At 43.8% G+C, this 21,735-nt stretch overlaps 1 protein-coding gene across 2 annotated transcripts in view; it reads right to left on the bottom strand.

Moving 5' to 3' along the window:
- LOC122480630 (mitochondrial intermediate peptidase) overlaps positions 1-21,735 on the bottom strand; it is a 157,313-nt gene that overhangs the window by 80,716 nt on the left and 54,862 nt on the right. For both annotated transcript variants that reach the window (XM_043575263.1, XM_043575273.1), the window contains one exon: positions 20,322-20,431. In XM_043575263.1, coding sequence (XP_043431198.1) covers positions 20,322-20,431 — 110 coding nt within the window. The remainder of the gene's footprint in view (positions 1-20,321; positions 20,432-21,735) is intronic.

The raw sequence follows: 21,735 nt of genomic DNA on the forward strand, positions 1-21,735 counted from the left end.
GGAAACAGAATCTGAAGCAGGCTCCAGGCTCTGAGCTGTCAGCCCAGAGCCCAACGTGGGGCTCAAACCCATGAACCGTGAGATCATGACCTGAGCCAAAGTCGGATGCTCAACAGACTGGGCCACTCAGGCGCCCCTTAAATTTTTTAATGTTTTTATTTATTTTTGAGACAGAGATAGACCATGAGCAGGGGAGGGGCAGAGAGAGAGGGAGACACAGAATCTGAAACAGGCTCCGGGCTCTGAGCTGTCAGCCCAGAGCCCAACGTGGGGCTCGAACCCATGAACTGTGAGATCATGACCTGAGCCAAAGTCGGACGCTCAACCCACTGAGCCACCCAGGTGCCCCCCTGTGAGTATTTTTTTTTTTTAGTATTATTTTTAAATTACCAATGAGGGGATGGTACCTAGAATGGCACCTTATACTAAGAATTTATTGAGTGAATGGATGCTTTTAATATATATTGAGTGATCATTATATATATTGGTGCTTTTAGTATATACTGAGATCATGTATTTGTGTATTTTACCATTTCCTTTCCTTTGGAAGTCTATGAATGTGAATCACATGCAGTATCTAACCCTCATTGACTATCTGTTGACTACTGCTGTTATTTAAATATAAGGTAAGCAAACTCACAAAGGAACTTAAAGTGCATAAACGGCATGGGAATCCACGAAGTTCGACCCTTTTGGTCAACCTGAAGGAGATGGTGCTTTAAATCTCTGTCATTTTATTCTTTAAGCCACAGGATTTAAATTTACTTTCAGTTCACTTAGATATCTCTCCTCATTCAACACCGTAATTCAGGTATAATGCCGCTTGGCGGTAAAACTAACCCTTTGCAAAATTTTATTAACACTCCAACAAGTTCCTCCCAAAAAAGGGTGAGCAGTGATAATAAAAATTTCAGTGAATATTAATTAGCGTTTAATTAACAGATGATGAAGTTAAGATGGGGAAGGAAAGACAGGAAGATAAAATGAGGTCAGCATGGAGGTTAGGCCTGCGATCCCACAGTTTTAGATAGAAAAACGATGAATCTCTATGTGGCGTATATTTTGCCTGAGGTACACAGTGAATTTTCCACTGAAGAGAGAACAGATGAAAAAACAGACAAATAAAGCTTTTCATTCAAAGTGTCCCACAGACAGCACCATGCACATCTCTTCCTGAAGGGAATTATAGATGTGTCCTTAAAAATGAGTCAAATAGGGGCGCCTGGGAGGCTCAGTCGGTTGAGCGTCCAACTTCGGCTCAGGTCACGATCTCACGGTTTGTGAGTTCGAGCCCCACGTCGGGCTCTGGGCTGACAGCTCGGGGCCTGGAGCCCGCTTCGGATTCTGTGTCTCCCTTTCTCTCTCTGCCCCTCCCCAGCTTGCACTCTGTCTCTCCCTCTCTCAAAAATAAATAAACATTAAAAAAATTTTTTTAAAAATGAGTTAAATAACCAAACAAGTGAGAGACTCTTCCTACAGTCGTCATTTCGTATCTAGGGAATCCAACTGCGTGTGAAGTTCCTCGACCTTCGCTGGGCACTGGCCGAGTCCCAGGCCCGTGTTCACTGAGGGGAGGCCCTGCTTTGTGGCAAAAGACACAGTGATAAAAGCAGGTCAGATTGGTCCATGAGATTCCCCCCAAATACATTTCTTCCCTGCAGATTCCCAATTCAAATCAGCATATTAAAAGTTATGAGCAGTCCTCGCTTCTGAGGATAGAAATCTTAATTAATTTCTACACTCGTTTCCCCAAATTATTTGAGCACAGAACATGTTTCCACTCCCTAATACATCTTTACAGAAGCAAGAGATTTAATATACAGGACACCAGTTGGGAAATAGTTTGCTACGGAAATTAAACGTAAGCCGTATGTAAAAGAAAAGTTATTACAAATAAAGCTTCTTTAAAAATGCACAAATGCAGCTGTCATCATGCTCATTAATCTTTACATTTCCTGCTGATCCTAACTTTATACACTCTTTCTTCGGAAAGCTTCTTTTCAGTTCTTTAAATCCCGTCTTGGCACTCTCCTCTCCAGAGGCCAGCAGGCCCCCCAGGTTTTCTGGACACTGGTCTCCAGCAGCCCCCGGCTGCTTCCTCGGCCCCACCAGTTGAGTGCCTTGGTCCGAGCGGTGGTTTCGAACTCACGCAAGCTGATGGAGCTCACGAGCGCGAACACACTAATGTGCCAGGAAACAAACGGGCCCGGTTCCAGAGGGACACTTTTCTCTAGCGTCCTCCTGCATTAGCACATCCTGAAGCCCCTCTGCCTTCTCGGCTGCTAACCACCTGCCGTTCTCCGCCAAGCCGCAGACGGAAGACGGGCCGGCCTCGCACAAGAGTCCACACTGGAAATGCCAAACAATCCCGGGCCCGAACCCCACGCTGCTCCCCTGCAAAATTCTTTTCCTACAGCAAAAAGAGGCAAATTTCTACTTTGCTCCTTTTCAGGTATGTCCTGCTCTCGGTACTGTTTTCACAGAGCCATTTTCGTTAAACACGACAGTACATCTAGTCGTACCCTTAACAAAGCTTAGCCGTCTGCAGCCTTTCGAGCGATCTTAGGGTAGAGCTGTTCAGACACGGTGTCCTAAAGCCATCGGTATCTCGACAAGGGCAGACTGTTTTGAACAAGGTTACAAAACACCAATGCAGATTGATTTCAAAATGACATTTACTGGATGAACGTTATATGTCAGATAATTTAAGCCCTAGCCTGGGTTTCTTTTACAGACACACCTGCAGGGGTTTTGTCTCGTATCGAGGGTTGCCAGGTCTGAAGCAGCCCCGGCTTGACGCTGGCTGATTTCCGCGTGTACAGAGCAGAGCTCCGCCCAGGGAAGCGGACAAAGCCGTGAAGACAAGTCAGGTTTGGGAGGGAGACCCACCCACTGGGCTCATCTTCGCTGAGCATCCCGCTGTGCGCGAGGGACCCTCCTAAGCAGCTGGGGACCCTTCCGGCTCCCGCTACCAGGAACAGGAAAAGAGATGTATGCGGACACCAACAATGCAAGGGGAAACGCCCCAAGAACCACAGAAGAGGTACAGACAGAACAAGGGAGGAATGAATTGAGAAGACGGTCATTACTAAAAGTGTCCAAGAGGGGGCGCCTGGGCGGCTCAGTCAGTTAAGCATCTGACTTCAGCTCAGGTCCTGATCTCATGGTCTGCGGTCCATGGGTTCGAGCCGCATGTCAGGCTCTGTGCTGACAGCTCGGAGCCTGGAGCCTGCTTCAGATGCTGTGTCTCCCTCTCTCTGCTCCTCTCCGCTACTCTCTCCCTCTCAAAATAATAAACATTAAAAAATTTTTAAAAAGTGTCCAAGAAGCAATTACTCTAATTATTATTCTAATTATGCCTCCTATACTATTAGTGTGGTGGTATTTCTATTTCAAAGATTCACCCTCGCTTTAAAATACACAAAGACACTGTGGGTATTTATCCCCGCTGGTAAAGAGGAAAACGGTAGAAATGTTGTTTCTACAACGGGAGCCTAAGATGCCAATAATTAGCTAAGGTGACCTAATGCATCTGAATAATTCAATGTGAGTTTTTCCACAACTATCTTTGATCTTTATTTAAAAATAAGAACCCTTGTGTTATTTCTGAAGAAATAAGATCTGGCTTGGCAGGACTACAACAAAGACAAAGCAGTCGCTCTCCTAACAAATGCCAAGCCCCCTGTAAAGTACAAAACTGTGGCCCAAGTCTCAGAGTCTGGGAGGCTACACTGCCTCACCCCAGGGTTCAGCTATGTATAGAGTTCCTATTTCTCGACGTTAGTTCATTCACTCATCCTTTATCCATTGATGCATCCGGTGGTTTAAATTGAAATTTCGGGAGCCCCAACCAGACTCTGAGGCACAGCCACCACGGTGTGAAAGTTCCCTTGAAAGCACCCTAGGGACCAGAGGGCCCATCCTTCTCTGTGCACCCAAAGCACACGGCTAGCCTAGAGCCTGGTCCCACACGCATCTGTTCTTTTTAATTTTTTGTTAATGCCAGAACCGAACCATGGCCAGGAAGAGAAGACCGTAAAACTGATCCTTCCTTCTGTCAAGAAGGTGAAGTCTAGTCTCCTGCTTATAATTAAAATTTGAATAATAAGAACAATAATTACCCAGCTCCGTGAAGCCCAAAGCAAGTAAAGACCAGCAGTCTCAGCATGAATCGGGAGCTTCTCGGAAATACAAATTCTTGGGCGTTCCACACCCACTGAATCAGAATCTACATTTCAACCGGATCTGCAGGTGATTTTATGCATGGTGAAGTCTGAGATGTTCTGACTTCAAAAAACATCATCACAATTAGCTGCGTGACAAAGGTGGGTAGAATTCAATCCTCCTGGTTTTACAAGCGGAACTGTCTACAGGGAGGTAGCACCACGAGAAAGAGGACCCCTCTGAGGTCGGGCACCTTGCATTCGCCATCGCAATTAGTAAGAAGACTCAACGCGGTAGGAGTTACTCGGTCCACCTGAGCACAGGATTAACTAACTGGATGAAATTCAAGTCACGGCACCAAACGCATCTGTCTTGCTGAGCGCGGTCATCACGACGGTGACCACGCACGCAGCGCGCGGCCCTGACAGTCCCGGGTTAGGCCGTCTGTTTGGGTGTGATTACGAAGGGCGCCCCTCTTCCCTCCCAGCAGTGGCTTGGCTCGGACAACAGGTTACATCATTGTCCCGGTAACAACTGAGTTCCTTGAGAGCTTCAAACACCATCAATCGTGCAGTGAGCCTTACCTACACCGCCTCCCCAGAGGAAGGAAGGCGCTTACTGTGTTCTCGGGATAGACACAAGCCACACTGACGGCTGACCATACGCGGAACAAAACTGTTAAAATAACAATACCTTTTCTGTTATATTAAGAAAGCACAGGGGCACCTGGGTGGCTCAGTCGGTTCAGCCTCTGACCCTTGATTTCGGCTCAGGTCATGATCCCACAGTTTGTGGGTTTGAGGCCTGCATCGGGCTCTGCACGGTCAGCGCTTAGGGTTCCCTCTCTCCCTCCCTCCCTCTCTCTCTCTCTCTCTCTCTCTCTCTCTCTCTCAGCCCCTCCCCCACTGGCTCATGTGTGCTCTCCCTCTTCCTGAAAAATAAATAAATAAACTTTGAAAAAAAAAAAGCACAACATTTTTGGAAGGTTTCAGACTATCATCAAAAAATGCAAATGTCTTAGGGAACTTGGCATTACTTGAATTCTCTGGATGCTTCTCCACGAGCTCAACTTGTAAGCATGTAACCTCATCAATTTGCCAGACGTTTTCTATCACTTCACAATCTCGCCAGTCCAATTTAAATAACATCTTGCTACAAGTTTGGGCATCAAATTCTTCCAGGGCCACATCACCATGATAAAATATCTTGTTTTATTTATGACCACTTAGAAAATTTATTATGGTAAAAGCTGCATAAATATTAAAAGTTCGGACATCCTCTGGTACAAATCCTTGTTGTGGTAATAATTCAACTCTTCCCGAAGCAAAGAACTCCAGCCATTGATATCCTTTGGGAACATGCTGGATCTAATGACATCAACTTGTTGAGACATGGTCATCCGCAGCAAGAAAAGCCTTCGGAGGCAGAAAGCCAAGCATCAAAGCGGCTTGAGTTCTACAGCTTGATCCCATACCAAGCGCTAAATCTCTGCGCGTGTCTGTGGTGGGAAAACAACTAGGTTCGGCACGCAGCGACGAGTCTGTTTTGCTATTAACCCGTAATCCAGATGGCATATAATCAATATAACGAAAAAGCTGCCTCGTCCCAAGGAGACAAAATCTCAGATCTAAATCCACAGGAAGTAACATTGCTATCAACTTACATGAGTTTTAGTGTTGTTTTCTGACAAATTGAGATGTAATGAGAAGAAAGAACCTTTAGAAATGCTTACATGTTATCACGGACTCGCTGATGGTTCAGAGAAAAAAGCAGAAGTATTGTGACATTTTAATGTGTGACAGAGGCCTCAACTCCACTTTTTTCTTTAAACAATTCCGGTAATATTGGTCTGCCTACATTACTAAATTTGACAGAATAGAGTTCTTGAGGTAAGTATGGAGGCATAGTTTTTAACTTCTAAATTTTTAGTTTTTATTTTATATAGAAGAGAAGTCTCAGACAAGTTCAGCGACTGACCAGAGGTCAACTGTGTGGGGGGGGCACGGAGGGGGGGGGGAGTGGGGGGCAGGCAGGGTCACACCCGCCTCTGCCTCCCAGTTCCATGTTCCTGTCTAGACATAATTGAAAGGCATTAACGCTGAAAATAAGAAAAGTTTCAAAACAACTGAAACCTGCCAAAACGAATCTAGTTCCAGTTGCACTATAATCTTTACCTTCAACCCTTGTTCGTATCTCCCGAAAGAGAAAGACAGAAGAAGATTTATGACAAGCCTACCTGTCTCCTTGGAAATAGATCTTAAGCAATTTTGGCTTTGGGCGGACTTTCACAAAGTAAGGGAACAGAGTAATCTTACGGTGACGCAGCACAGAACGGTTCCAAAACGAAAGCACTAGAGTTCTACGTTCTAAAACTAACACCTACAATGGAAACGGGTCTGTTATTTTCTGAGACAGATTGTGTGAGAAGTAGAAACCATTTTCTACCACAGCAAAACTGGGGAAAGAAAACACCCACATTGTAATACAGATTTTAGCAACTCTGACAGAACTTTGAGGAAGTTCTGATGTGAACCTAACAGACCTACTAATAGATGACAAATGGAAACTAAGAGACCAACCCCGATGTTACTGTTGTGTGACCTCTGGCAAGTGACTTAACCTAAGTCAGCTTCCATAAAGTGTGGACAGCCACGTGCCCACTTCATACATTGCTAGATAGGATTAAATAAGATAGAACTTAATAGTAAATGCTCATTCTCATTACTTACTGTCTGATAAATATTTTGTGACAAAGATGACTCAAGCAACAAGCGTTTTAGTGGTTAATGGGCAAAACTGTGTAAAAATCGTGGTTTCTCTCAAAAATCAAAAGACTATACCTTTTTTACTTTTAAGTAATCTCTACACCCAGCGCCCAAGGTGGGGCTCAAACACACAACCCCAAGATTGAGGGCCGCATGCTCCACTGACTACTAAGCCAGCCAGGTGCCCCTCATGTGACTATATTTAATGCTTAGTGACATAGCTGGGTTGAAAAATGATCAGAATAGACTTTAAGATGAAGCATTATGAAAATTAAGAAGACAACACATGAGGAAGAAAGAAGGAGCTTCTCAGAAAAATGTAACAATTCTGTATGTTTATGCATCTAATAAAATATGCTCTAAGGGCGCCTGGGTGGCTCAGCTGGTCAAGCGTCCGACTTCGGCTCAGGTCATCATCTCAGGGCTCGTGAGTTCGAGCCCTGCATCGGGCTCTGTGCTGACAGCTCGTAGCCTGGAGCCTGCTTTGGATTCTGTGTCTCCCTGTTTCTCTGTCCCTCCCCCACTCTCGCTCTCTCTCTCTCAAAAATAAACATTAAAAAAATTTTTTAAATATATGCTCAAAGTACATAGAGTAAAAAGAAACAGAAAAATTTCCAAGGCAGTGAAAATACTGGGTATGAGGCCACACATACCTGTTATTATACACTTGTCCAAACTCACGGGATGTACACAACCAAGAGTGAACCATACCGTAAACTGTGGACTTGGGGTGATTACCATGTGTCCGTGTAGGTCCATCAATTGTAACAAACGTACCACTCTGTGCGGTGATGCTGATGACGGGGGAAGCTGTATACCTGTGTGGGGCGTGGGGTATATGGGAAGCCTCTGCACTGTCCCCTCAAGGTTGCTGGAAACCTAAATTGCCCTAAATAAATCAAGTCCTAATTTTAAAAAATAGGTAAAAGTAAGGTGAAAAGGCGATCTACACATCATCCTGGAAGATTTCCACCTCTCAATCTTCGTTAGTTCAAAAAAACTAGTTACATATAAAAAATCTAAACAACACAATTAAAAGACTGACTTAACACACTTATATGAAAGCCCAGATCCAATAATTAGAAAATATACAACGTGCTCAAGCACACACAAAACATTTCCAAAAACCCGATGATCCACTAAGATGTAAACTACCAACAACGGCGAACAATCAAACCTGGTTGGACTAACTAGTTACATATTGGTAAACAACAACAACAAAACAAAACAAAACAAAAAAATCATAACTCCTCTGCAAAGGTTTAAAAATTTTAAACTTTACTTCGAACAACTTGTTGCTCGAAGAGGAAATTACAATGGAAATCAGCAACATTAGAAATATTTTGTATTGAAAGCATGGCATGCAGCTAGAACACCGTATCCGCCCAATTTATAATTATAGCACTGGGAGCCTGGGTGGCTCAGCTGGTTAAGTGTCCAATTCTTGATTTTGACTCAGGTCATGATCTCACAGGTTCATGGGACTGAGCTCACATGGGGCTCTGCAGCTGACAGCCAGAGCCTGCGTCGGATCTACCTCTCCTCTCTTTTTGCCCCTTCCCCCAGCTTGCGTATGTTGCACGCACTCTCTCTCAAAATAAATAAATAAACTTAAAATAAAATAAAATGATGGCGTTGAAATTTAAACAGGTATGTTAGATGTACTGAAATTTAATTAGGTCAGTGTGTACCTTGATTGAGAGATACAAACAAAGAAGGAGGAAGGAGAGAATAATCAAACAGAAACTAATTAATGTTAAAAAAAACAAAATAAAAAGTATAAACAGAGTGTGCATTAGTTCTTTGAACAGTAAAAAGACCAACTTCTGCCAAAATTAGTAGAGAAAAAAACAAGAGAACAATATGAGGAATGAAAAGGATATAACTTAACTACACATTGAGCAGGGTTTGAAAGATGAAAGAATGCCATAAATAACTTTATCCCAATAAACTTGAAAACTTGGATTAAATGGGTGAATTTCCAGAAAATTACAACTTAGCAAAGCTTACTTAAGAAGAAAAGAAGGCCCAAAGACTCTTAGGACTATTAAGGAATCAGTCATTTAAAATATCTTCCCACAGAGAAAATAATAGACCCCGAGTGGCTTTATAGATGAATTCTGACAAAGTTTCAAGAAACAGATTATTACAATTTTATAAAAGCACTTCTAGGGAACAGGAAAAAAAAAAAGGAGCATTTGGAAACTCATTTCATGAAATGGTATATTCTTATTACCAACACACAGCAAAGAGCACGGGGACAAAGCAAAATCACAAGTCAGTCTCTCATAAGTACAGATGCAAAAATCCTCTGTATTAAAAACATCAGCGGGGCGCCTGGGTGGCTCAGTCGGTTGGGCGTCCGACTTCAGCTCAGCCATGATCTCACAGTTCGTGAGTTCGAGCCCCATGTCGGGCTCTGTGCTGACAGCTCCGAGCCTGGAGCCTGCTTTGGATTCTGTGTCTCCCTCTTCCTCTGTTCCTCTCTCACTCACACTGTCTCGATTTATCTCTCAAAAAAGGAATAAATGTTAAAAAAAAAAAATTAAAAAACATTAGCAAACTGAAGCCAGCACTGTGTTAAAAACAGTAAGACAAAGCCTATCTAATCCTGCCATACAAAAATGGCTTAACATTCACTATATGAACGGCTCAAAGAAAAAGTACAGCCCGATTACCTGAAAAGATGGAACATGCACACATGTGCATGCACACACACACATCTGATAACATGCAATACCTACTGATAATTTTTAAAAAGTAACTAGAAATAGGAAGGAATCTCCTTTTCCTGCTATCTCCACCAAATCTACAACAAACATCTTCCTTTATGCTAAAACACTGAAAACATTTCCTTTAGAAATCAGGACAAAGGCAAACCATGCCCATATCACAGCTTCTATTCAACATTGTACTGGAGGTTCTAGTAAGTCAAATAGGGCAAGAAAGAGAAATAAAAAGATGTAGGAGTTGAAAAGGGAAAGTGAAATGACCATTTTTGCAGAATTAACTGGTTGAAAAAGTAACAAAGTCTACACGTAAATTATCTGAATTAAAAAGAAAGTGTACCAAAGTGTCTGGAAATATGATCTATATCTAAAAGAAGGATAAAAAACACCTTTAAGGGGCACCTGGGTGGCGCAGTCGGTTAAGCATCCGACTTCAGCCAGGTCATGATCTCGCGGTCCGTGAGTTCGAGCCCCGCGTCAGGCTCTGGGCTGATGGCTCGGAGCCTGGAGCCTGTTTCCGATTCTGTGTCTCCCTCTCTCTCTGCCCCTCGCCCGTTCATGCTCTGTCTCTCTCTGTCCCAAAAATAAATAAACGTTGAAAAAAAAAAAAAAAACACCTTTAAGTACCAGCAACAATTAGAGAATATAATTTTTAAAAATATACTATTTATAATAGTATCAAAAAGGTCGGGCTTCTAAGACTAAGCATAACAAAAGTTGAGCCTTAGGGAAAAAATTTAAACTTTATTAAAAGGGGCGTCTGAGTGGCTCAGTCGTTGAGCGTCCCACTTTGCCTCAGGTCATGATCTCGTGGTTTGGGAGTTCGAGGCCCACGTCGGGCTCCCTGCTGTCAGCATATAGTCTGCTTCATATCCTCTGTCCCTCCCTCTCTGCCCCACCCCCACCCCGCCGCTTGCACAGGCTCTCACTCCCTCTCTCTCTCAAAAATAAATAAACAGGGGCACCTGGGTGGCGCAGTTGGTTAAGCGTCCGACTTCAGCCAGGTCACGATCTCGCGGTCCGGGAGTTCGAGCCCCGCGTCAGGCTCTGGGCTGATGGCTCGGGGCCTGGAGCCTGTTTCCGATTCTGTGTCTCCCTCTCTCTCTGCCCCTCCCCCGTTCATGCTCTATCTCTCTCTGTCCCAAAAATAAATAAACGTTGAAAAAAAAAATAAAAAAAAAAAATAAACATTTAACAAAGACTTAACAAATGGAAGAATATATCACATTCATGCATCTGAATATCAATATGGAGAGATATCAGTTCTCCCCAAATTGATCTTCAGATTTAATATAATGTCAACCAAATTCTTCTCACAGTTTTTTTTTTAAAAAATAGGCAAGTTAATTCAAAATCTATATGAAAGAACATAAAAGCCCAAAACTGGACAAGAAATCTTTTAAGAATAAAGAAAGCCTTAATAAAGTTGACTACAATAAAGACAGCATGGGTACTGGTTATCAGGGCAGACGATGTCAACAATGGAATAAAAGAAAAATCCCGTAAACAGATTATTACATATAACGGGTATGTGCTTTATGACAGGTCCCTGGATAAAGAATAAATGGTGCTGGGATGATGGTTACTATAGGGAAGAAAGGATGTTAAACTCTACCTTATACTAAACCAAGGAGAATTTCCAACTTGATTATAGAGACCTAAAAATAAAGAAAAAACATTAAACATTTCTTCTGTTTTCAGAAGAAAACAATACTGTATGGCTTTTAAGGAAACAAACGTTTCTCAAATAAGATCTAAAAAGCACGAACTGGGGCGCCTGAGTGGCTCAGTCAGTTGAGCATCCAACTATTGATTTTGGCTCAGGTCACGATCTCTTGGTTCGTGGGTTTGAGTCCCTGCGTGGGGCTCAGCACTGACAGTGCAGAACCTACCTGTGATTCTCTGTCTCCCTTTCTTTCTGCCTCTATCTCTCTCTCTCTCTCTTGAAAATAAATAAACTCAAAAAAAATTTTTTAATTAAAAAATAAAAAGCACTAAGTATACAGAAAAGATTGCTAAATTCAACAACATTAAAATGAAGGAATTAAATCCTTCCTTTAATACCGTAAAAAAAAGTGAACAGACAAGCCATAAACTGAGGGAAGGCATATGCCTAACACAGGGTTATTCTAACATATCAAGAAAGGGGAGAAATCAGTAAGAAAAAAGTAAACTGCCATCAAGAAAAATGCTCATAAGACAAACAGACACATGACAGAAAACAAAAGCGAGCAATGAAAACATACGGGGTGTGGGGCGCCTGGGTGGCTCAGTTGGCTAAGCACCCGACTTCGGCCTAGGTCATGATCTCTCTGTTTCTGTGTTTGAGCCCTGTTTCAGGCTCTGTGCTGACGGCTCAGAGCCTGGAGCCTGCTTCAGATTCTGTGATTCCCTCTCTCTGCCCCTCTCTGCCCCCCTCTCAAAAATAAATAAAAATTAAAAAAAAAAACAAAAAAAACTACAGGGTGCTTGGGTGGCTCAGTTGGTTAAGCGTCCGACTGTGGCTCAGGTCATGATCTCACAGTTCATGGGTTCGAGCCCCATGTCAGGCTCTGTGCCGGCAGCTCAGAGCCTGGAGCCTGCTTTGGATTCTCTCTGCCCCTCCCCGACTCATGCTCTGTCTCTACCAAAACTAAGCATTAAAAAAACACACACACACAAAAAGATGTTCAACCTTAAAAAGTAGCCAGGGAACGTTGCTGCCAATCAAGGCCACAACAGCATTCCATTTCTTAACTGCAAAACTGGCAAAATTCAGACTCTGACAATATCAAATGTTGATGAGGATGTGGTGTGATGGGAACCGTCGCTGAGAGGAGGGAGAATAAGCAGAAATATTTTGAAAAGCAACCTGGCATTGTCGCGTAAACTTAAAAACACGCATCCCCTCCCAAACCCAGCAATTCCGGTCCTGCACACGAATATAAAACGCAGAACTGTGTGGAGTAGCACGAACCCGGAAGGAGCCGTGTGTCCACTGACAGGAGAAGAGCTTCGTGAATTACGGGACGTCACCACGGACCGAAAGCGAAGACACTGCAGCTATGTGCACACCTGACGAGTTCAGGCACACAGCTGGCAAAAGCTGGTCACAGATTATAAACAGTAGAATACCACTTCTGTACGGCTCAAAAACAGAACGAAATACCACATGGCTTACGAACAAATAACTTGGGTGGCAAAAACTATTTCTAAGCAAAAATTAGGGAGAATTCAGGACTCCGAGAGGAGCCTATGGTAATGTTTTGCTTTTTTTTAAAAAAAATTTTTTTTTTTCCAACGTTTATTTATTTTTGGGACAGAGAGAGACAGAGCATGAACGGGCGAGGGGCAGAGAGAGAGGGAGACACAGAATCGGAAACAGGCTCCAGGCTCTGAGCCATCAGCTCAGAGCCCGACGCGGGGCTCGAACTCACGGACCGTGAGATCGTGACCTGGCTGAAGTCGGACGCTTAACCGACTGCGCCACCCAGGCGCCCCAATGTTTTGCTTTTTAAGTTGGATGGTGGGTTCACAGCTGTGCCTTCTAGAAATGTTATTCTGCAACATTAAATATTAAATGAAAAGTGTATTACTTTCAGAGGCACTGCCTTTCTGATCAGTCATGAGAAGAATCTACTGAACTGAAATCAGCTGCAGCATAATCCCCATCCACTGTTACCAGTAACATCGTGTTTTTTTTTTTTTTGCCGGAGTGATGTCGAACGAATACACTTTCTACCTTCACGTGGCATCCTTCAGGTATTCTACAACAGACTGCAGTTTATTTTTTCTAGTCTTACACCATGTCTAACATGAGGCGGTTTCCAATTTTATACAAATGTTGCACACCACTCCTCAGAATGCTTTCTTGCTCATCAATGTCACCTGCAGAACATAGCGTCCCACGCTGAACAAAATACTCGAGTACGCTGAAATACACTGGGGTCTGCCACCTGCTCCACGCAACAGGCAGACGGGATATTGTGGGAAAAGTGGGAGCAAGGCAAGTGTGTATGGGAGAGGAAGAAGGGGTCAGGGATTATTGGTTGGAAATGGGACAAAAGGGGAAAGAGGCAGATACTGCTGAAGGGAAATAGGGTGGTGTGATGTTGTGATATAAAATATATATTTGGTCTTCATCCCTGCCTGCATAATAAAAAAATGAGAAAAACTCCGCATACTCTAAATAATCTGAGAGTCAGGGACAGCCTAACCTCCTCATAGGGATATATAGGGACGAGGGTCAAGGGTCAGGCTTTTAGACGACATTATGGAAGTGCTTAACATTTTCAACTTTGGTGTAGGGGCTAAGACTATCTTATTTCCTTGAATCTAAGAGTACGCTAATTGTTAAAAAAGAAAAAAAATATATACCTGTGAGTTTATAATAGCTGGGAAGGGGGCACAGTTACATCATTAAACAGATAGCAAGAGATCTGTTTCAGAATTATTCAAATAAGAAAAAAAAAACCGCTGCATCATCTACTAAAATTAACCCAAAATGAATCAATGATCTAAACCTAAGACTTAGGGGCGCCTGGGTGGCTGGGTCGGTTGAGCGTCCGACTTCAGCACGGGTCATGATCTCATAGTCCGTGAGTTCGAGCCCCGCATTGGGCTCTGTGCTGACAGCTCACAGCCTGGAGCCTGTTTCAGATTCTGTGTCTCCCTCTCTCTGCCCCTTCCCCGCTCATGCTCTGTCTCTCTCTGTCTCTCAGAAATGAATAAACATTAAAAAAAAATTGTTTAAAAAAATAAATAAATAAGCATAAGACTTAAAACTATAAAACTCTTAGAAAAAAACATAGGGAAAAAGCTTCATAACATCAAATTTGGCAATGATTTCTTAGATCTGACACCAAAAGCACTGCCAACAAAAGAAAAAATAGATTAACTGGACTATATCAAAATTAAAAACTGTGTATCAAAGGACATAATCAATAGACTGAAAAGGCAAACCACACAATGGGAGAAAATACTTGCAAATCATATGTCTGATAAGGGATTAATATTAAGAATACATAAAGAACTCCTATAACACCACAACGAAAAAAACAGACAAGCCAATTAAAATATGAACAAAGGACTTGAACTGGTATTTCTTTGAAGATATACAAATGGTCAAAAAGCACATTAAAAAATGTTCAACATCAATATGGAGGTTCCTCAAAAAATTAAAAATAGAACTAACCTATGACCCAGCAATTGCTCTACTAGGTATTCATCCAAAGGATACAGGAGTGATGATTCAAAGGGGCACGTGCACCCCAATGTTTACAGCAGTGCTTTCAACAATAGCCAAAGTATGGAAAGAGCCCAAATGTCCATTGACTGATGAATGGATAAAGAAGATGTGGTGTTTATAGACAGATAGATACATACATACATATATACATATAATGGAATATTACCCGCCAATCAAAAAGAATGAAATCTTGCCATCTGCAAAAATATGGATGGAATTAGAGTGTATTATGCTAAGCAAAATAAGTCAGAGAAAGACAAGTATATGATTTCACTCATATACTTGAGTATATCATTCAGAAAACAGATGAACATAAGGGGAGGGAAGCAAAAATAATATAAAAACAGGGTGGGGGACAAACCATAAAAGCCTCTTAAATACAGAGAAGACACCGAGGGTTCCTGGAGGGGTGTTGGGTGGGCAGATGGGCTAACAGGGTGATGGGCATTTAGCAGGGCACTTGTTGGGGTGAGCACTGGGTGTTACAGGTAAGTGATGACTCACTAAATTCTATTCCTGAAATCGTTGTTACACTGTATGTTAACTAACTTGGATTTCAATTTAAAAAAAATGTTCATCATCATTAATCATTAGGCAAATGAAAATCAAAACCACAGTGAGACACCACCTCACACCCAGGAGGATGGCTACTATCAAAAAATCAGAAAAGAACAAGTGTTGGCAAGGATGCGGAGAAAAGTGGAACTTTATGCTCAACAGTCCGCAAGGTAGGAAGGTAAGATGATGCAGCCACTGTGGAGAACTGAATGGCGGTTCCTCATGAAATTTAAAATGGAATTTCCATACAATCCAGCAATCCCACTTCTGTGTATATATGCGAAGGAACTGAAAACAGAGACTCAGGCAGGAATCTGTAGACCCAGAGCAGCATTATTCACAACAGTCGAAAGGTGGAAGCAACCCAAATATCCATCAGCGGACCAAAGGACAGACGAAATGTGGTATACACATACAACGGAATATTATTCAGCCTTTAAACAGAAGGCGACTCTGACATTGGCTACATGATGCGCCTTAAAAACACTGTGCTAACTTACAACAGGGCGAATACTGCAGGATTCCACTAATATGAGCTACTTGGAGTAGTCAAATTCATCGAGACAGAAAGCAGAAAGGGGGCCGGGGGCCGGGGGCCCGGGTGGGAGAAGAAGCAGGGAGCTGTTTACTGGGGACAGAGTTTCGGTTTTGCCAGAGGAAGAGTGTTCTAGAGACGGATGGTAGTGATGGCAGCAAACAATAAGAATGTACTTCATACCATTGACTGGCACACTTAAGCACGGTTAAGATGGTAGCTTTTTTTTTTTTTTTAAATTAGAGAGAGAGAGCGTGTGCATGCACACGCATCCAAAGGCAGAGGGAAGAGAGAGAACGAGAGGGAGAGAATCTCAAACAGGCTCCCTGCCCAGCACGGAGCCCAACATGAGACTCGATTCCACGACGCTGGAATCACGACCTGAGCCAAAATCAAGAGTTGGACGCTTCACCAACTGAGCCGCCCGGGCGCCCCAAGATGGTAACTTTTATGCTGTTCTTACTACAACGAAAAATAAACCGCATCTTACAATGTTTAACGGAGAACGAGGATCATGCCTCCAGAAGCGCGGGGCCACCTGCAGATAATTTTCCACTTACTGGGAACTGGAAAGGGGGCAGGCTCAAGGCGGGAACCAATAAGCACCGAGGAGAGCGACAGTACCCTTCGATTCCTTGGACGGCACGGGTCCCAAACGCCGCCTGAGCCAGAACGAGGTCTGTGGGGAAACTCCATCAGACAGTTGATTCACGTTCAGTTTACCACGGCTAAAAACCCGGGAGTTTTTCCCACGACCTGCCACCGAGTCGGTGCTCCTTCTCTACGTGTGCTACCAATTCGAAGACCTATCGACAAGAAATGCCGCGTCAGCTTTGATGTTGTAGCTTGTCAAGGCAGTTCTGAATCTCAAATGATCACCTCTGGCCCTGCTTACCTCTGACAGCCGTATGGCCCCTGCAAATCTAATACGCATGCTTGTCATTCCTCAACCGCAAGGAATTCACTGGCCACGCCATGCTCTGGTTCAGATAAAATACTCGTAGGTGTTAATAAGTCACTGATATATTACCCTTACTCTGCGAGTTCTCTCGGATGCACCCCACGGTGTTCCAAGGAAGAACAATCCTTTCCGAACACGTAGCACAATAAGAAATGGAGCATAAAGATGCAACCCTGTCATTCTTCTTACGGGCTTTGATGCCATTTATTTACAAAGCCTTGGGCTTTAGGGAATTAACTCCTTGTCCTTAAGGCTAGAAGTGCCCTTAAAATGAAATCATCTAGCCACTTGGTATCTTAATTAGTGGCAAGAAGAGGCAAGCCCTTTGTGAAAGTCAAGGCATCCTCCCATTTCTTGCCTTCTGGCACTCCTTCTGTTCTCTATACGGCTTGCAAAATTATTTTAAATTCTTTCGAGACTGCGTCTGCGAGTCCCCTTAGCTCAATGCACATGTCTGCTTGTGTCTGAAACTTGAGTTAATTCAAAGCAACTTACTGCTTCTTTCCTGTTTCGAAGTGTAGTTTTGGACTCAATATTGTTTTCTTGCAACTCTCCTGTTCAAAATGGCTCTTACAGAAGAACGCCATATTTAAATAAGAATTGTCCCGTTTGGGGACATTACACTATCCTCCAAGCAGTGGCTCTTTGCTCTTCTTTTTGGCCCTTCTTTGCCCTTCCGACTGTCCTGTAAACAGGTAATAGTTTAAAAACCAACTGCATAATTGTGGTGAATTTTAGCCCGAGATTTAGCGTTTTGCTCTAAGTATTGCTCTGAGAGGCTCCTGGCGCTCTCTTGCGCTAACCCTTACCTCGGGGTTCAGATCCCCTGAGCAATCTAAGCTCAGCTCCTTTCCTGGTGATGCTGCTTCATCAGATACCTCCTGCTTTTCTCTCACGGGTCACGCCTAACCTCCCTATACGTTAAGTGCCAGCTCTATGCCAATTACCCCCACACCCTGCAGGGTCTATTTGATTCTGTATTTCAGAGTTGTGTCACTCACGGCCCCATGGACGCAGCCAAAAAAGAGCTGTCTTCCTCCCTCATATTTGGACCTCTTCCAGAATTCTCTGTTCATGGAGCCTCCGTCTTTGATTTCCCTCTCTCACCCCTGTTGTCCAACTGGCTTCAAATCCTTCCTGTTAAGTCTCCAATAGCTCCTGGAGTCTGCTTCTCCAAGCCCCCCAGGGCCAGGACCTTCGTTCTGGCTCTCACTATCACTTGACTACATATTTTCGGGGCTGAGCAAGGACACAAGTTCGAAGATGGAACCCAGGGAAGCTGTCTGCCAAAGGCTAATGAGGAAATGGGTTGGGGCAGAGCTGCCTGAGAGCCAGGAGGACTAGACTCAACTCCTGAGAGGAAGTGTGGCAGCAAAGCCCAGTGTAAACACCGCCAGTTAGGGGCGCCTGGGTGGCTCAGTCGGTTGAGTGTCCGACTTCAGCTCGGGTCATGATCTCACAGTCCGTGAGTTCGAACCCCGCGTCGGGCTCTGTGCTGACAGCTCCGAGCCCGGGGCCTGTTTCGGATTCTGTGTCTCCCTCTCTCTCTGACCCTCCCCCATTCATGCTCTGTCTCTCTCTGTCTCAAAAATAAATAAACGTTAAAAAAAAATTAAAACAAAAACAAAAACACCGCCAGTTAAAACTACTCAAGTCACAAACGGTGGTCTAGCAAATGAGCTGGGATCAAAATGTGTGTCGGCAAGAGGAATGCAGAAACTGGGAGCGAATTCTAGAAACAAAAACTTTCCAGTCTCTTTTTCTCGCTCCCCTTCCTCCTCCTCCCGTACTTACCACTGCCAGCACCTTGCCACGGTCTCAGACTTTTCCGAGACTCTACAGGCTTTTCCTTCTGGCTGGAATAACCTCGTCTTTAGTTTTGCCTTAGTTCCCCTGGGATTTGAAGGCCTTGAGGGCTAGAACGTTGTCTCACTCACTCCCGGCTGTTTCTCAGATGCCGAGGACAGTTCCTGGTACTTGATAAAAACTCAATAACTACTTCTGACTGAAGGACCTGTGAGCGTCCTTAGCGTTCTCGACAAATACATTAAACGAGATGGAAAAGGGCTGCCGAAAGCTGACGGGCAAACTGCCCCTTTTATGTATTTTTTCAAACCTGGCTCCTCCGGGACTCCCTGCACGAAGCCTCTCCCAGCGTCCCCAGCCAAGGTCCGGGGGCTCTCCCTCATGGGCCCCCGCTGGGCGTGTGGCTCTGCCCCAATATGCCTTGTGCCCTACGTCCCTACAAGATGGCCAGGGGCACAAGTTCCGAAGGAGGGATTTAGTCAGGTCTTCCCGGTCATTCCCAAACCCAAAAATGTGGAAATGTGGCCCCGCAGACCCGTCCTCCCCTTCCGTGGCTTATGCGTTTCCACGTTACTGGCTGGGTCTAACTTCTCTGAAGGTTAATGGAAAGACAGCTAATCGATCGCCAATATCTCAATTCTGTCATCTTAATAACCGAGACAGATTATGACGAAGGCCCGGTCAGACTGGTTATCCAGAAACTCCTCCGTTATTCTGCAGCTGACAATAACGGTGAGATGAAATCAAGTCCAAAAACCAGAAATGACCAAATCACGTTAGAAAAAGAGTCACAAATAAAGGTGGTTTGGAGCCTTTTCTCATTCCATTCATTCCTTCTAGTGCTTCTCAGGTGTTAGGCAAGATTCCAAGTGCCAAGGATCCAAAGATGACTGTAATTTGACACCTGCACTCAGGGAGGCACAGTCTCAGGGAGAAAGAAATCAGTGACTGACGGGGTATTTATAATCAAAGTTCTCAGAGAAGGAAAAGAAGATATTTCGCGAAGTACGTGTGGACAGTTCACTGCGCAACGTCGACAGTTACGCTTACGGCTAACTCATTACAGAGATCTCTCCTACTTCACCGATTTTCTTAATCTTGAAACTCATGCTTCGAATCCAACTACTGAAATCGAAACCTTTTCAGACCTACGGTGCAGGGCACGATGGGAAAAATGGGCAACGCGGCTCGGTTTTGACAAAACAAAGGAACAAACAGAGGCATAAAGGAAAGACGAAAGGAAGAGCGACGGCTTTTCTGAAGCGACACGGGTTGGAAGGCCTGTCGTACGGTAATCTTGTTTCCTCCTCCGGAAACAGGGCCCAGGCACTTTCCTCAAGGGATGGTTGTGGAGGCAAGATAGGCTCTCACTTAGCCGATAAGAGAGAGCTTGTCAACACTGTGGTCCTAGTGGCTGGCAAAAATAAAAAAATAAAACGAAGACTAAAAATAAAGTGGAAGGACTCTGGTACTGAGAGGGTGACAGTCCTGAGAGGTCCACGCGATGCAGGTCAGGAAAGCCGCCTCCCCCCTCCCCACCCCCCCAAGGACACGACGTAGCACTGTGCTCCCCTACCTGCCCCGTCTGATAATGTCTGGCAAACTGGCTAACCACTCGGTGGTCATTTGCAAAGTACTCCATCAGAATAGAAGGAACTTCAGCGAAGTCAGTGGGGCACCTGGTCCCTAAAATGGGGGGAAAAGAAAAAAAAAAGTTGGCAGGAATCAAATCAACATATTTATCTTTCTTTTTATGTACTCTTTTAAAACTTTTATGTGTACTTCTGATGAAGGTATGATAAGATTTAATTCATTAAATCAACATTTTACTTCTATAAAATTATTGTACATATTTGCAGAAAAGTTTATTATAATCCCATATATTTTCCTATATATCAAAAGTAAAACAAAATATTTGCACAGCTGGATAAAACACCTTGTAAAGCCATGGCTCACACCCTCTACAAACAAATCTGTCTTCAGCTCTGCTTGGCGATACAGGAGACACAAATTAAAACATTCTTACAATTAATGTACCATTTGTATTTAATTTGCTGAATTCCACCACCAAATGCTTTTATCCTTCACTTATTTGTTTGTTGGCTGGTTCTATTCCCTATGCTGTAATTTTCATCTCCATGATTTATTTATTTTCTAAAATTTTTTTCATGTTTATTTTTGACAGAGAGAGAGAGAGAGAGAGAGAGAGAGAGAGCGCGAGCATGAGCGGGGGAGGGGCAGAGAGAGAGGGAGACACAGAATCCGAAGCAGGCTCCAGGACCCGAGCTGTCAGCACAGAGCCCGATGCCGGGCTCGAACTCACGGACTGCGAGATCACGACCTGAGCCAAAGTTGGACGCTCAACCGACTGAGCCACCCAGGCGCCCCAATGATTTATTTATTTTCTAACTGGAAGCTAATACCTCTAATCGTTTCTCCTATTTCGCCCATCCCCCACGCCTTCCCCTCTGGCAACCACCAGTTTGTTCTCTATGTTGAAAAGTCTATTTGTTTTGGGGCGCCTGTGTGGCTCAGTCGGCTGAGCATCCAACTCCGGCTCAGGTCACGATCTGACGATTCCTGGGTCCGAGCCCCGCATCGGGCTCTGTGCTGACAGCCCGGAGCCTGGAGCCTGCTTCGGATTCTGTGTCTCCTTCTCTCTCTGCCCCTCCCCTGCTCACGCTTTGTCTCTGTTTCTCAAAAACAAATAAAGGTAAACAAATTGAAAAAGAAAAGTCTATTTGTTTTTTAGATTCCATATATAAGTGAAATCATCTGGTATCGGTCTTTCTGTGTCTGACTTATTTCACTTAGCACAACAGTCTCTAGTTCCAACCATGTCGTTGCAAATGGCGAGTTCTTCTTCATGTCTCAGCAATACTTCATTGTACACATATGTATATATATATATACCACTTCTTCTTTATCTATATGCTTCATTTGTTTTAAAAGTATTTTTTTAAACCACTGTTTGCTCCTTGTAACAAAGT

Source organism: Prionailurus bengalensis, chromosome A1, assembly GCF_016509475.1.
Source record: "Prionailurus bengalensis isolate Pbe53 chromosome A1, Fcat_Pben_1.1_paternal_pri, whole genome shotgun sequence".
Classification (NCBI taxonomy): domain Eukaryota; kingdom Metazoa; phylum Chordata; class Mammalia; order Carnivora; family Felidae; genus Prionailurus; species Prionailurus bengalensis.